Below are 15,752 nucleotides of genomic sequence, written 5' to 3'. Positions count from 1 at the left end.
CTGAATAACAGCTTATTCAGCTGAATAAGGTGATATTCAGCTACCAATGTTTCTTGGGAGGTTTACTAATCTATCCATCGAGTATATCTGATGGTATAGAGTAATGAAGTTGGCCTTTCGGTTAGTTGGATGGATTATATGCCCAATCCACAACAAAGGGCACAGACCGTAATGCGAACTGTGAGGGACTATCCTGCTGGATTCGACGTACAAAATACGGTCGTGTATCCTTTTTAACAGACTGAGACCGCTCAAGAAGTCTTTCGTCGATGGATACTAGGTTGGTTTCCGTGATGGCCGCTCGACAATGGACCAGATGTTTACCTTGCGAATGATCTTAGATAAACTTCGAGAGTAGAATTTGCAGACTCATCACCTGTTCATTGAATTCAAGGCAGCGTACCATTTCCTTGAACAGTAATGAGCTGTGACGGATATTGTCTGAACACGGTTTTCCGGCGAAACAAATTAGGCCGATACGTGCAACGCTGGATGGTTGAAATCAGGTGTTTTGATTGCAGACGAGGTGTAAACCTCGTGTGTAACGTTAGACGCACTTTCGAATTACTGTTTAGCATTGATCTGGAGGGTGCTATAAGGAGATCTAGCTTGTGGCACATGGTCCTTAGCTTTTTATAGACACGGTCATGTATGCTCCTTGGCTTTGCAGGCGATATCGACGGAAACCATTACAGATCATAGCAGGAAGCTTTCGTGCCTCTGTAGAGGTGTAATAAGTTTCGATGTGGATACTCTTTCGATCGACCTACTCTGAATCGGATTCAATTCTGAGCCACCCTAACCCAACAGTAACGAATTCAAACACAATCATGATGTCGAGTGTGCAGTGCATTCTTCCACGGCCTATTGTCGCTGCTGTCATCGCGATAGGTGTCGAATTGCTTCGCCTGAAACACACATGAGACCCCCCTCCACAAACGCCCATTGTTAATCGTAAATATTTCAATCTTGAAAATCAAATATTTGCACAACCTCGCGCTTACTCATGGACTGGCACAAAGTACCAGCCGACAGTTCATAGGAAAAAAAGAATCACCTACCTGTATGTTGCAGGAGAAATACTTTCTGCTGCCTCCTCGGCACAGTGGCTGACCATCTGGACTGTGTTCGGGTCGGATTGTGTTACATGGGGCGGATTTGTTGACGGAGGGAAATGGCATATTTTCCGCGAAACAATTTCCCGTGGCGCGTGGAAAGAAAGAGAACAAATATTTAGTCTAAATTCTAACCGGGAGTGAAGGTGCACACGCACACGTGGGGGTTTATTTGAAATATGCTGATTTGCTTTAATTTGCGTAGCTACTTATAAATCAATTTAGTTCGAAAACATTGAATTTACTTTACTTACTAAACACCTTAAGTAGCAGTTCAAGCTTTATTACGGCTTTATAGACACTTGTATGGACTTTGTTCCATTGTAAAACCATGATAAAACCTGAAGTATTACTTGGAATAAGTTTTGTATAACAATGCCAATAGAACTAATCGAGTTCTTTTTTGCGATCTGAAATATTGTCAACACTAATTTTAATATCCTAGACTTGGCGTCAATTGTTTCAGATAATTGGCATTCGACGGGCTGAAAAACCATGCGTCGATGTACCAGTTTCATTCATTCACATGTTGGCATACACCGCTGGTGGTCTGAATTGATAGATGGAATTTAAACAATTTCTACTGTACAATGTCTAGGTTACATAAGCCTTTTTCCGGGTGGAAGATTCACACCCGGTCTGCAACTTATAAGCATAAGCAAACTCTATAAAGTGTGCGTGAGTAAACATATAACTTCAATCTATGGAAAACAAACAAACAATCCCTCAATAGGTTCCCTCGAAATCGGAGATCGGATTACCTCGTGTTGAGACACTCTCGAGTCTGGTGGGCCACTCCGCCACCGCAGCTGCGCGAACATTCCGACGGGGAACTCCACGGTCCCCACTGGTCGTCCGGCGAGTCATCGCCACCCGGAATTATATAGCTCTCCGGTAAGTAGAGATTACTGCCATACTGTCGTTTGTGTCGGCGGAAGCCAAACTGCAATCAGAAGACGTTATCAAACGGTTAAGGATTTATGATGACTTCCTCGTGAGGACGACGAGGACACATGTTGGAAAACCATCTACTTCATCTGAAATCAAAATCGTTACCCCACTTGGGCGCACTGTAGTAACTACCTCCATAATGTTCACAGTACTAATCCTAAAACGAAAACCTTGTTCGGTCGTTACAAAACCGAAACCCTCTCCCAACGGTCCGAGCCTTTTTGGCTGCAGGCGAGGTCACACGGTGCGTGCACGTGGATGGTGGTGTGCATTGATGAGTGGCGTCGATGGGATCAGGACGTTTTCCCATCGAAAAACATTAAAATTGGTTGCGTCGAAGGGTATTATTCTAGCAGGTTATTCGGATTTAGGCCTGAATTTTAATGGAATTTTTACGCCACCTTTGGTTCGCAAAAATACTGGCATAAGTGGTGGAATGGTATTTGCTATGCTGTAAGCTGGACAAAAGCACTCAAAAAATTATACTGACTTCAAATCCGTTCAAAAGATTATAGGCGACCGTTTATTGTCATAAATATTCATCGTTTAACATGGTACATGTTGAATGGCTTTCCCTGAAAGTAAAAGCAATTCTTTGATTACGCTGTTTATAGCGTTGTATCGAATCGTTGATTAATGAATAAAAAGTATCCATAACTGAGCGATCTAGCTGCAACTTTCTCCAAATTTTTCAAATTTATCCGAGTTATTAAAATAGATAAACTTTTGGAATGCAAAGCATAGATCAATTTAATTGAAAAATATCAAAAGAATCTATTAAAGAAGTTCTGAGGCAAAAACTAAAGAAAATTTTTGCAAATATTTGTGGAAAAAATACTGGATAAATCACTGCGGTTTCAAGAAGGCATCCCCACAGAATTCTTGGAATAGTACTTGCAAGAGCCTGCGCGTCAATTTCTTGGAAAAGTGTAGGTGATAGAAAGTCTAATAATTATCAGCTAAAAACAAAGCCACGTTGAAGATGTCTGAGTTATAAGCTGAGATGCAGACTCTGTTCCAGTAAGGACGTAGATAGATAGATATATTTATTTAAGAGCTTTGTAGCACGAGGCTGGTTCACATCTAAAGTAAGTACGTATTGTCAAGAAAAAGAAGAATCTGGTGGAATCCCTGAATGGGGAAAGTACTGGAAGCATTTTACGATAAAAGGATTTCAGGATCATCCTTAAAGTAACTCTTTATGTTGGATATAATTCCTGAAGAGTTTTTGAAGAGATTGTAAAGTTTTGGACTGAATATTGTCCTTCTACATTTCTGTTCCGTAAAGAAATCACGGGAGGTATAAATTAAATTGTTGAAAAATCTATTCGGCGGAAATTTTTACAGAAATACCTTGAGAAATCCAGAAAAAAATCTGTAAGTTTTAGAATGAGCATCTGCAGGAATTATTTGAAAAGTTCTTGGAAGAGTCATTCGAGATATTAGACGACTGAGAAGATTTTTTGAGGTTTTCCTGGAAGAATTTCCGACAAAATATTCCTAGATATCATTGTGCAATTTATAAATAAATATTAAAGGGAATTTATACATCGTATTTTTCAAAATTAGTCTTACCAAGTTCTGGGCTCTAAGAAAATTAACTTCTAGTACAGGCCTGCCCAACCGTTTCGAATCGTGGGCCAAATCTGAGAAACAATACTGTGCGGCGGGCCAAACTGTCCAATTTACAAGCAATTCTAACATTTTCGTAAAATCGAACAAAAGTCAGTCAGTTAAGTAAGTTTTTCTGGAGAAATTCAATAAAAGTAATTGACACAGAGCATCTTGTTCAGGATTATGTGACACACCTTCCCAGGCCTCAGAGATGATCTTGTCCGCGGATTTTGTGAGAATTGTTTTCTGGATAACATTGAAATCTAGCATATAATTGCTTTAAAATGCAGCACAGAGCTCCTTGAGAAGGATGTCCGGGATTTAAAGAATCAATTGATTCATCAGTCACAGAATACTGTCAAAAATCCGGAAAGGCTTCTGTCAGAATTCGAATCTAGATCCTACGTGAGAATCTTGATTTGAACCTAGATTTGGCGAGAAGCCTGCCAAAGGGATCCGTGAGAGTTGTGCTCAGAATTCAGTCTGAATCGCTCCCAACAAGTTCTTTAAAATCATGTACTGGCATCTGTTAGAATGCTGCGCTGTCGTAAGAATCCTACACATAATTCTATAAGAAAACCATTTGGGATTATACGAGATCCCTATCCAGGATTTTGTGAGAAATATGTCCCAAATTCGGCAATAGGCTTGGCTAGGATTCTGTGGAATCATATTAAAGATTCTATGAAAATGTTGTCCAAGTATCCGATAAAAATTATGTCTAAGATTCTTTGAGAATTCTTTTCTAGATTATGTGAATTTCATGTCCAGTTTTCGTGAAAATTTAGCCTATTATTCCGTGAGGCTGTGTTTGACAAAATACATGGAAGGGAAATAGTCCTTTTAATCTATAAAATCAAGTTGAATTTGTTCTGAACTAAGTACAGATCGTTGCAAGCTAGACTGACGTGTAGGTAAAACAATTCTAACAGATATTCAAACTCCAAGTAAAGAGCTAGCGTAAAAAAATCAAACTTAAGTATTAGCATGAAATTTAATCAAATGTTGAAATAATTACCTTTCGTATGGGCCAGTTATGGCCGCACATAGAGTCGCGGACCTACGTTGGACAGCCCTATTCTAGTAGTTTATTTGAAAATATTCAAGAAGAAATTCATAGAAAAATGTTTTTTATCCAGTTAAAATATCGAACAACTTGAGAATGAAGAATAACTTCTGAAATAAAAGTTGATAGAATTGCAAAATGAATGAAATATCCTCGGGTTTTCTACGAATGGAAGAAACTATTCCTACGGGTGTTGAAATTTCCCTTAGAGCAATTAAACCAAACATATTTTTGTTGTTAGCTGAAACTGCACGGAAATAGTGTCAAATCTTACCGAAAAAGTTGCTACTTTTGGTTTATCAGATTTGAATAATCGTGAATAATTAGAGGAATAACACATGTATTTGAAAACAAATATTTCGAGCATCCCTAACAAAAAGGCAAATTTGGTAGGTCGCTGATTTCGACAGCTAAACTTTTAGTGTTTTGGATATGTATGCTAGAGATTTCTGGTATCTTCGACAAAGTATTTTGAAATAAGTTGCACTACATTTTGATCCCTTTGATTTTGATCTAGATTACTTTTAACTGATCTGGATAATTTTTATCTTTTACTGTGAACGCTCTAAGTTTTGAAAACTTCATTCTGCAATGTTGGTTTTGATTTTATTTTTCGATATAAATTTGCTTTTATAGTGTAGTGAATATGTTTGAGCAGGAATATACATTTTTGATCACACACAAAATTTAAATTACTTAGATTAGATTAGAGCAATGACATGTAGTTTTTCAACATTCATTCGATTGCAGTAGTCTAGAGAACATTTTTGATTAGTAATAGAAATTCGAAATTACACTCAAAAATTTGCTTGAAAACTTCAACAATTTCTAGTTTTTAAACTGTGTGCATATAAAACAAATTTCAAAGTAATAACATGTAGTTTTTTTTTGTTTGAGCAGAAATATAAATTTTAGATTACACTCAAAATTACTTTTATTGAAATACCTACGAGAAACCCTAAACTTTCATCGTGTTGGCTTGTGAAACAATGTTCAGAGCAATGGCATGTATTTTTTGTAGCATCAATTCTTTCATAGAAAATTAGTGATTATGTTTAGGCAGAAATAGTGATTTTTGGAAACACTCATTTTTGTTTTTTAACTTCTTAACTACAATATGCTCATGGACGTCTTAGAGATTGCTTAAAATGATAATTTACTCAATCGATTCAAAAATTAGAATTTCTTATAATTTCATTGAAGAAATTAAAATTTAAAATATGATAAAAAAATCATTTTTATTATTTGTTAAAAAAAAATCCAGTTTATGCTAAAAAACTACATGTCATAGCTTTGAAGTTTGATTCATAGGCAAAGAGGTTAAAAAATGATTTCTTGAAGTTTTGAGTGTGATTTTAAATTTCTCTTTCTACTCAAAATGTCCTCTAGACTACTGCAGTCAAATTAATGTAAAAAAGTAAGTGCTTTAAATTTTGATTCAGAAACAAACAGTCAAGAAAAACAGGTTGAATGTTGTTGAGTGTAATCAGAAATTTATAGTTCTGCTCAGACATGTTCTCTGAAATTCTGCAAGCAAATTTGTGTCGATAAAATGTATCATTGAATGTCATGACAGAAAGAAGTTTTTATCCAGGACGTTCCTACTAAGAGATAAAACTGATCTAGATTAGTTATAAGTTATTTAAGCCAAATCCAAAGGAATCAACTTAGTCCAAAAAACTTTGTCGAAGATTTCGAACCTCTAGCACTAAAGGTTTTGGCATGTGAAATCCGCGAATTCTACAAATATGCCTCGTTAAGGATGCTCGAAACACTTTTTTGTCTCAAATGCATTATTTGTTTAGATAACTAGGTTCATTCTTCATTCCGGTTTGAAAAAAAAAAATGAATTATAACATTTGCGGTAAAAATTGACACGATTTTAATGCCGCTTTAGTGTGCGAGTCAAATTTGTACTGGTTTCATTGCTCTAGGAGTAATTTGTACATCCCTAGCAACTTTTTTTTGTCACTGTAATAGACTATCGAATATGCACATGACATACGTGAAATAGTTTTGAAAATCGGTTGAGCAGTTGCTGAGATATGACTGATGGATATTTAAGTAGCAACTGATTTGATTCTAGGGCTCCTAGTGTTAATCTGTCGATTTGAAATGGTTAGTGTAGGTATTTTCGGGAGCAGTACTTTTCTGATCCAAAAATTTAAGTGTTTTATAAGAAGGAGCGAAACTTGTGCTTCAAATAAATCGCAATTAGGTATACCTACGATCATTGGTCGTGTTAAATTGATGCGCGATAACCGATTCAACCATTTGAAGGTATTCCGGCGTAATAGAAATTTTATGTTGTACGTGTTTGATTTATCGCATTGACTTAAAATCCTGTTTAATGTATAGTTTTTTGATCAAGTGTTCTTACATATCAATAGAAACAAAGCATCCAAAAGCAACATAGTTTGGCGGTCGCATCTGAGGACCACGAGGGCTGCATGCATATCTATCTATATAAATAAAAATGGAGTGGTGTTCGTTTGTCACGAAATGGTTTGAGAACGGGTCAACGGATTTACATAAATCTTCCACTGTTTCATTCGACAAGAGATGCGACGTGTTCGTGCGTAGAAAAAGTTGAGAAAAGTCTCAGGAATAATCAGAAAAACGGGAGAAAACTAATCAATCATTTTGTATGAGAGATTACATGTCATTTTTCAAAAGCCTACTTGATGGCTAGACGAAGTTTGCCGGGACCACTAGTTTTTAAATAAATGGTTTTCCTGTGTCCGTCATTGCTACTAATCCTAGGTACTTACCCGCCTTGATTGGGATAAACTAATGTGGTAAACTACAATAAATACTACTATCTGTAAATATCTGAAAAGAAACCAGAAAGAAAACATACAAGAAATTAGAATGAGTTTATCCAACAAGCAAACAACACTTGACACAATCACTTTTAAACTAATTAAAATTTTCGCATTCTTCACAACTTTGATCTGCTCTCGGCTCTCCGGTCTCATCCCCACTAATCCTCCCCTGGCAAGTGGAAATAAGGATTCTTCTGTTGAAGTAAAAACAAACTACTCTGCATTCAACTCTCAGCAGACAAGGGGAAAGTGTCATCCAGGTAAAAGTTGCACTTGGTCGCCTGGTCCGCTCGGATGTGCGGAAAGATTTGCATCCTCACCAACAAGGGATCCAAAACCGCACTTGATCCCAACCGGAAATAAAATAGAAACACACCTTGACGTCCGTCCGAGTCCCGGCACTCCCGGATGGGAAGGCATTGCGGTCCATTTGACCGTACGTTTCGTTCTTAGTCATCCACCTGCCGCCACCACCTTCCCCACCGAAACCGGATAGATCCGTATGCTTTGTGTATTTTAAACATGCCAAAAGCCGAGGATACAAACGGGATTGTTGTACCGACATCCAGAGCTCCATGGACTGATGGCGACCCCGCAGGGAAACCGAGAGGGAGGTAAGTCGAGTCGAGTCGAGTTTTTCAATTATGTCAAGTGCTTTTATTTACGCTACTTTGCCCTAAATAAATTGCTTTCGGTCCAAGTTTCGATGGGTGCTAAAGGTACTATATGGGCTTACTGCGCTCTTCCGAGTAGGAGCAGTCATCAGTTGTGCAGCAACCCTCTCAGACACACAAAAAAAGGAACTTTCCATCCACCCGGTTGGAATCCTCCGGTGTGAAAACAACGCCCGCATCCATCTGTGAGATTCCTGGCTGTCCGTCCGCTCCGTGCCTTCGCCACCTGTTCGGGAGTTGTCAGCATGGGCGTAGCAAAGGGTGGAAAGTGGAAAAGAGTCCACTGCGGATCTTGCAAGGGATCTGCCATGAAATATTCTGAAATTCACCTTCGATTGAACCTTGTTGTTAAGTGATTTGAATAGTGTAGTACAATCAATTAGTATGGTAACAACCATTTGTAGTACTGACGTAGTATACCTATTGTGGAAGATTACGGATATATTTAAAACATTTTGTTCGAATAATTTATCATGATGTACAAGGAAACGATGACCATAACTTAAACAATTTAAAACTGAAGCATAGTGAAGCTTGAGAGTATTTTACAAGAATTGCATTGGTATAGACTGCAGTGGAGTCGGAAGACCATTGGCAACAAACTCCAAAACGTTTTGGATGACTTTTTTTTACTGCAACATTTTGTTTCCACATAATAAAATAGTGTAAAAGGGAAATGTATGTAATTTCTATTCTACTTGACCAGATGTTCTGAAACAACTTTGTCCTAAGTATTTCAAATTCATTCCCATCACTCGTAAAACTACATCAAATAGTGAATTTCATGAAAAAATATTGAGTTGTGCTCAAGAATTCCTTTTGTATCAGAAAAAAATTCCTCCATAAATTCTACTTCATTGGCTTTTTGATTGCTTCCAGAGTTTTCTGAGCACTTCCATCTAGATTTTTGAGGGGGATCCCTGAAAGAAAATCTTCCATGGTTTCCTAGTGCAGATAAATTACAACAAATAACAGTGCTTACAATTCACAGCAGCATTCCTTTAGACAACTCCTGAATTCATCGAAGTATTTTAATGAAATTTATGGATATTTTCGTAAAACATTAAACAAATTCCCTTATTAACTTCATCGAAGATTTTTGAAGTATTTCTGCAAGCGTCTTCAAAGGATTCGACGAGACACAAACCAAAGATATCTACATATACGCATATCTCTACACAGGATTTCCCCAAGAAAGGTGTAATTCTATCCATGAAGTTGATATAATTTTCTAAATTGACGATTCTTAAACACTTTTTCCAGGCGTACCATTTCAGATTCTTTTAGGAATTACGTGAGGCATTACATCATAGATTTCCTTCGGAAGACCCGTGCAGAGAGCTGGATCGGAAGCCAGCATGGAGGAGCGTAAAGTGACTTATCAGCGGGCCAGAGCCGCGTTTAAACGGGAGAGAGCGACAAGTAAATCGAACTGCTGCAAGGAGTTGTGCCGGGAAGCTGACGCAAATCCCTGGGGCAACGCCTATCGAGTAGTAATGGCGAAGATTTAGGGCCCAGTAACACCATCTGAAATGTGCCCCGACTAACTGAAATTGATAGTGGACGGTCCTTTTCCTACGCATGCACCCATCGCGTGACCACCCACACCGTACGCTGACGCAAATGAAAAAAAAAATGCCGGTTTCCAAGTTTCTAACGCCGAGCTGATAACGATTGCGAAAGGATTGAAGCTGAACAAAGCTCTCGGTCAAGATAGTATCCCCAGCGTAGCAGGCCAGCAATCTTGGCGTTCCCAGATATATTTGAAGCAGCGTTGCACAAATGTTTAGCGGAAGGGCAGATAGAAAGTGCAGAAACTGGTGTTGCTGCCAAACCCGGGAAAACTGCCAGGAGATCCTACTTCATATAGACCAATAGGCTTGCTGGATACGCTTGGTAAACTTCTGGGGAAGGTCATACTGACAGGCTGACGATCTACACGGAAGGCGAGAACGGATTGTCGAAAAGGCAGTTCGGATTCCGTAAAAAGACTTCGACGGTGGATGCTATTCGGGCAGCCTTCGGGTGCGCGGAGAAAGCGTCCAAGCAGAAGAGGAGAGGCAATCGATACTGCGCAGTGGTAACAAAAGACGCCAAGAACGCGTTCAACAGTGCCAGTTGGGAGGCTATCGCCGCAGACCTACACAGAATGCGGATCCCCGAATATCTGTGTAAAGTTCTGCAAAGCTACTTTCAGAACCGGGTACTGGTTTACGACACAAACCAGGGACGGATGTCAATTGAAGTAACGGCGGGAGTTCCACAGGGATCCATACTTGGTCCAACATTGTGGAACATGATGTACGATGGAGTGCTAACTTTGATGCTGCCGAATGGAGTCGAGATCGTCGGATTTGAAGATGGCGTCGTTCTTGCGATAACTGGCGAGACTGCGGAGCAGGTGGAGATGCTGACGGCGGAATCGCTAGACACCATTGAATCGTAGATGACTGAAGTCAAGCTGCAGTTGGCTCATCACAAAACGGAGGTGGTGCTGGTCAGCAACTGCAAGGCGGTTCAGCATTTCGAGATCAACGTCGGAGGACACTCAATCTCATCGAAGCGCTCTGTAAAGCACCTTGGTGTAATGGTCGACGACAGGCTAAACTTCAACAGACACGTAGACTATGCATGCGAAAAGGCAGCGAAAGCAGTCAAAACTATAGCTAGGATCATGCCCAACATTGGAGGACCAAGAAGCAGTATGAGGCGTCTTCTGGCGACCGGGCAATCGTCCAACTGAGATACGGAGTGCCGGCTTGGGCTGCAGCGTTGACAACCAAACGCAATCGAGAAAAGCTGGCAGGTACATTCCGGCTCATGGTTATACGGGTGGCGAGTACCTACTACACTATATCATCGGAGACAGTGTGCGTTATCGTCGAAATGATCCCCATCTGTATCACTCTGGTTGAGGACATTGCATGCTACCAGCAAAGGAACACTAGGAATGTTAGGAATACCATCAGATTGGATACAATAGCCAAGTGGCAGCAGGAGTGAAATAAGTCGGAGAAAGGGAGGTGTACCCACAGGCTCATTGCACCGATGATGTCAGAAACCGCAAGCGTCCTAAATCGGGACATCATCGTGCAGAACATGTGCCAGCATGAAAGCTCTTAGAATGCGGTGAACAGGGGGAAAAGGCAGATTATGTGATTGCTGCAAAGGAGATGGCGAAGACCAGAGAGCTCTCCGGGTCGCAATCGGAGTAGGCTAGATCCCCCGTCGGGGACAAGACCGAGTAGCGGGCGTAGCATAGTATCGGTAATAAGTCGTCGGGCGCCTGCAAACCGGAAGTCATCCTCCAACCTGGATTGCAGAACCGACCCTGGCACTTGGCTGACCAATGTCGAGTCGGAGCAGGCTGAGTCCACCGCCGGGGTCTAGCTGAGTAATTCGCGTAGTAGCACTGACATAAGGTAGTCGGGGCGTCTGTGAATCGGAAATTTCCCTCCATCGGAATCGCAGGACCGGCATCTGCTCGGCCAGCTAGGGAATAGATTATCGGCAACCGGAATCTCTGAACCGACCTCGGCAACTGGTCAACCAGGAGAGCTTGAACAGCAATAGAGGAGAACGGGTCGTCGTAGAGCAGCGAGATGCACATGAGCGTCCAGTGGACGTTCAAGGGCTCTGGCGTAAAGTCAGTCCAAAAGAAGAAAGCCCCGGCGTGATTTTCAACCGCCAATTGAGAAAAAACAAGTAATCGCAGAGACACCGTGGAAATGTCGTAATGAGCAGCGTTTTTGACGACATTAAGAACTAGTCAGGGCAAAATTGCCAGTCCATAAGAGCGCCACCAATAAACTAACAATTGAACCGGATACCTGGTATTCAAATTAAATTTAGTCGCCTTTTCGGACTGTATTCTGCAACTTTTCATGCAAAATTATATAATGTTGCATGCAAAAGTTTTGAATAGACACACAAAATGAGAAAGATGTTGAAAAGTAGTCGTTTTGTGAGAACATTATGAATGATGCCTTTAAGGCGTTCACCACCTTCCCCCATAAATAAATTCCTGGCTCCGCCCATGGTAACCAGCTTGCCGAAAAAAGCAGAATAGGCAGTGATACATACACACACATCACTCTCAGGAAGGGTGTTTCTGGTGATACCGGCTCCCAAAGTCCGAAAGACGTTGGATGGAAGTTTTCGAGAGGTTTGCAAAAAACACAGCCGAACAAGAGGTTAAACACTAGTTTCTGCTGGTGGTGAAGTGTGCTTCTCTGGGCAAATGGGATTCAAATTAATTTGAATTGTCGTAACAACGTGTTTTGCTGCTTGGCTCAACCTTTTCTGTTCTGGTTGTGGATCCCAAACATAATTACCATGATGGAGTAGGCCTTGGGGGGAAAGGGTCAGAATGACTCTTACCTTAATTATTTACCAGAAGGTATCTTTGCATGTTAGAAACTTTTTTGCTGATGTTTCACAATATTGAGGGACTAATTTCAAACGGTCTTGCTATATAGAACATTTGTTTTTAGTAAATCAAACTGAAAATAAATCGTTGAGCGCACCACAAACCAGTTGTCCTACAACATTTTCGAAAGTCCATTTTTCGTGCTTCCAAAACATAAACCTAACGAAAAAATTACAGCAAAAAGTTGAAAAGCTGCCTCTATCCACCCTCCGAAAATGACATCACACTCGTCAAAATTTGACCTTAATCTTGGTTCAAGTCCAACGCGTGGGCTGAATCTCGCATCCATTGCTCCAAATAAATCGCACTTGTCGTTCCCTGCCGGTTGAAACCAGTCACAATAATCGTTCACATGTTCATTTTATGGCATTGGCCACCAAAGTTGGGTTTATCTGATACTCTCAATCGGTCGGCGGCCCAGCCAACTTTATTGACAGGAACCGGGCGGATTGTTTACATGCGTTTTCGCACGCATGCCACGACACACAGTCTAATAAATGTAGGCGCTGAGTAATTTGGCACGCGTCCATTCCAAAGTGTCGGGGTTCTGGGTGCCCAAGTATAGTCTACCATGGGGAAACACACGATCGGACAATAAAGTTTACTTTAATATAAGGTCATTAATGATTAGGGTGGTTCAAATACGAAGGATTGGGTAAAGCCGATCCCTTTATTTTATTCTCAGCATTACATCCTCACTGGACTACAAGCTCGGCCATCATCCCCACAGAATTCTGCAATGTTTTTATTTTCTGCAATTTGAAGAGGGATTCCTACATAATTGACATCGTTTAAGCAGTGGAGCAAAAGCTTCAACATTTGCATCAATCTAATGACCATGTTTAAATGCTTTTCTCAAAGTGGTCATATCTGCCATACCATTTTCGTTTGGATTTAATCTAGCCGATCAAGCATTCAAAAAAGTAGAAATATTAGTAGGTTAATGCTTCTACTATTCTAACTTATGCAATGACAGACTCAATAAACGTAGAGCTAACATTCTTCCAGTGGAAACATACAGCCACGAAAATAAAAAGAGCGCTGGAAATAAATTTAGGCTCTAATTGGATGTTGAATCTCCCTCACTAAATCACATTCCATTCATGGACCATACCATTTCTCAATGACAAGGTGAGCAATTCTCCGGTACCGACGCCAACCAAATCGGTTTCCCCGCCTCTATCCACGCTTCTGAATTCCCGGGTTAGACTAAATAATCGTAGATTATTTACTTGGAAAATTAATTTAGGTACCTTCGTTCCCGCCGCACGATGGTTCTCCGGGCGTAATGTTCCTTCATTCCGGAAGACGTGCGTGAGAAACTTGCACGCACATACGGCCTCGAAGCGGAAAATCGGCGGAGATATTTATAGCTCAATGAATTTATGGTCTCCATAATGTTTCGTTTATGAGAGAAGCAATCGGGGGGGATTTCGATTCAGACGCAACTTCACCGAGCACACGTCATAGTTGGGCCAGCTAGCGCACAAATAAGACGACTTTTAATTAGGAAATTATCACATATGCTCAACATTTCACAGCTACCCCCGTTGATTTAGAGGGGGTTACCGGCAGGGCTGGTAGCAGGTCTCTTTTCAGGGACTAGATCTTTATTCCAATGCAAGGCTCCTAATCTCTGTCTATGATGGAAGGATTCTAAAAAGTTAAAAAAAAAATTAAAGAGGTTCCAAGCAGTCTCACGTGACTATTCCACAGGTTCTCCAGAATTTTTTAGAGGAAATGTTCCAAGAATTCTTCTCCATAGGTTTCTGCTCGAACTTGCAAGTAATCTCTCATGAATTCGTCCAGAAATAACTCAAGGGTTCAGATGAATTTCTAAAGAATTTTCTATAAGAAACTCACCAACACTCCACCGCTACTCCTTTAGTCCTTCAAGCAATAGGAAATACTGATATATTTTCCAAGGGTGATCCCAAGATTTCCTCTAGCTATTTTTCAGTTTTTTCCCACCCAGATTTCTCAGAAATTCCTCTTGAAATTCTTAAGATATTTTTGCAAATATTCCTTACATACTTCTCGATGAACTCTTCAAAGATTTTCCCTAGAAGCTCCTGGTCTCCAAGATTCTCTAAAAATTGTTAGAAAATTTCTTTCAGTCTTAAATTTCTCCAAGAATAGCAACTGGAATTCTTAGGATTATATCAGGGATACTTATAAAAATGTTTTTCAGGATCACACAACTTTTTTTTGTCCAACATGTTTTCATTGTTCTCTTATAATTTTTCTTATAATTCTTCACAATGATTCGTGACAGGTTATTTCATAATTACTTCAATGATTTTTGAAAAATTTCCTCGGCAGTTCGCTGGATAGTAACATTCCTGGATAAATGATTTGTAAAAATCTTAAAAGGAATGTCTTGGTCAATTCCTCAATGTATTCTTGAAAAAAATCCTGGACCCTCATTCTTGTATACGGCGGATCCACTTTCGATCGAATCCTATTCGTTCAAATCCATGGCCTACTTAATTTTACTGTCGTAAACGGGAATGCAAATGCTCTTTCGATCGAAAGAGCATTCGAACGTAAACTAGAATAAGTGTAGGTAATACAGTCAACTCTCCCTTACTCGATATTAAAGGGACCATTGGAGGAGATATCGAGTTACAGAACACAAAAGCAGTGCAACTGCGTTCCAAGGGACCATCAAGTTAGCCATGAAAACCACATTTTACTATGGTTCTCTATCTCGATATCGAGATATGAAATATCGAGTAAGGGAGAGTTGACTGTAATCTTAATTAAATCTTGAGCGAAAATTTTGTAGAAATTTCTAGGAATCAGTGAATATAAATAAAATCCCAGAGTTGTATGCAGTTTATTCAAATGATTATAAATGTCATTTTGAAAGACGTTTATAAGTTCTAGAGCGCTACAACAGCTAGTCAACAGAGTATTCGAAAACTGTCGATACAGTCGCCCCATAGTTATGAATACCACACAGATATGGATCAGAGTTGGATTAAGTGGAGAAAATGGAAATAGAGTTGCAATTACGTAGAACCCATTTTACCCACGTGAATCTTCAATCTATAAAGCATTACAACCACCTAAAAT

General features: G+C 40.0%; 1 protein-coding gene across 5 annotated transcripts in view; it reads right to left on the bottom strand.

The window, feature by feature from the left end:
* The window catches only part of LOC5572409 (papilin), a 352,322-nt gene that overhangs the window by 24,865 nt on the left and 311,705 nt on the right, over nt 1-15,752 (bottom strand). For all 5 annotated transcript variants that reach the window (XM_021837874.1, XM_021837871.1, XM_021837872.1 and 2 more), the window contains exons 3-5: nt 7,518-7,578; nt 1,877-2,058; nt 1,062-1,122 (exon numbers count right to left, since the gene is read on the bottom strand). In XM_021837874.1, the coding sequence (XP_021693566.1) occupies nt 1,062-1,122; nt 1,877-2,058; nt 7,518-7,578 (304 nt within the window). The remainder of the gene's footprint in view (nt 1-1,061; nt 1,123-1,876; nt 2,059-7,517; nt 7,579-15,752) is intronic.

The sequence above is a fragment of the Aedes aegypti genome, chromosome 1, assembly GCF_002204515.2.
Source record: "Aedes aegypti strain LVP_AGWG chromosome 1, AaegL5.0 Primary Assembly, whole genome shotgun sequence".
In the NCBI taxonomy this organism is placed as follows: Eukaryota; Metazoa; Arthropoda; class Insecta; order Diptera; family Culicidae; genus Aedes; species Aedes aegypti.
The sequence above is the reverse complement of the archived record's forward strand: the minus strand, read 5'-3'. Positions and strand labels throughout refer to the sequence as shown.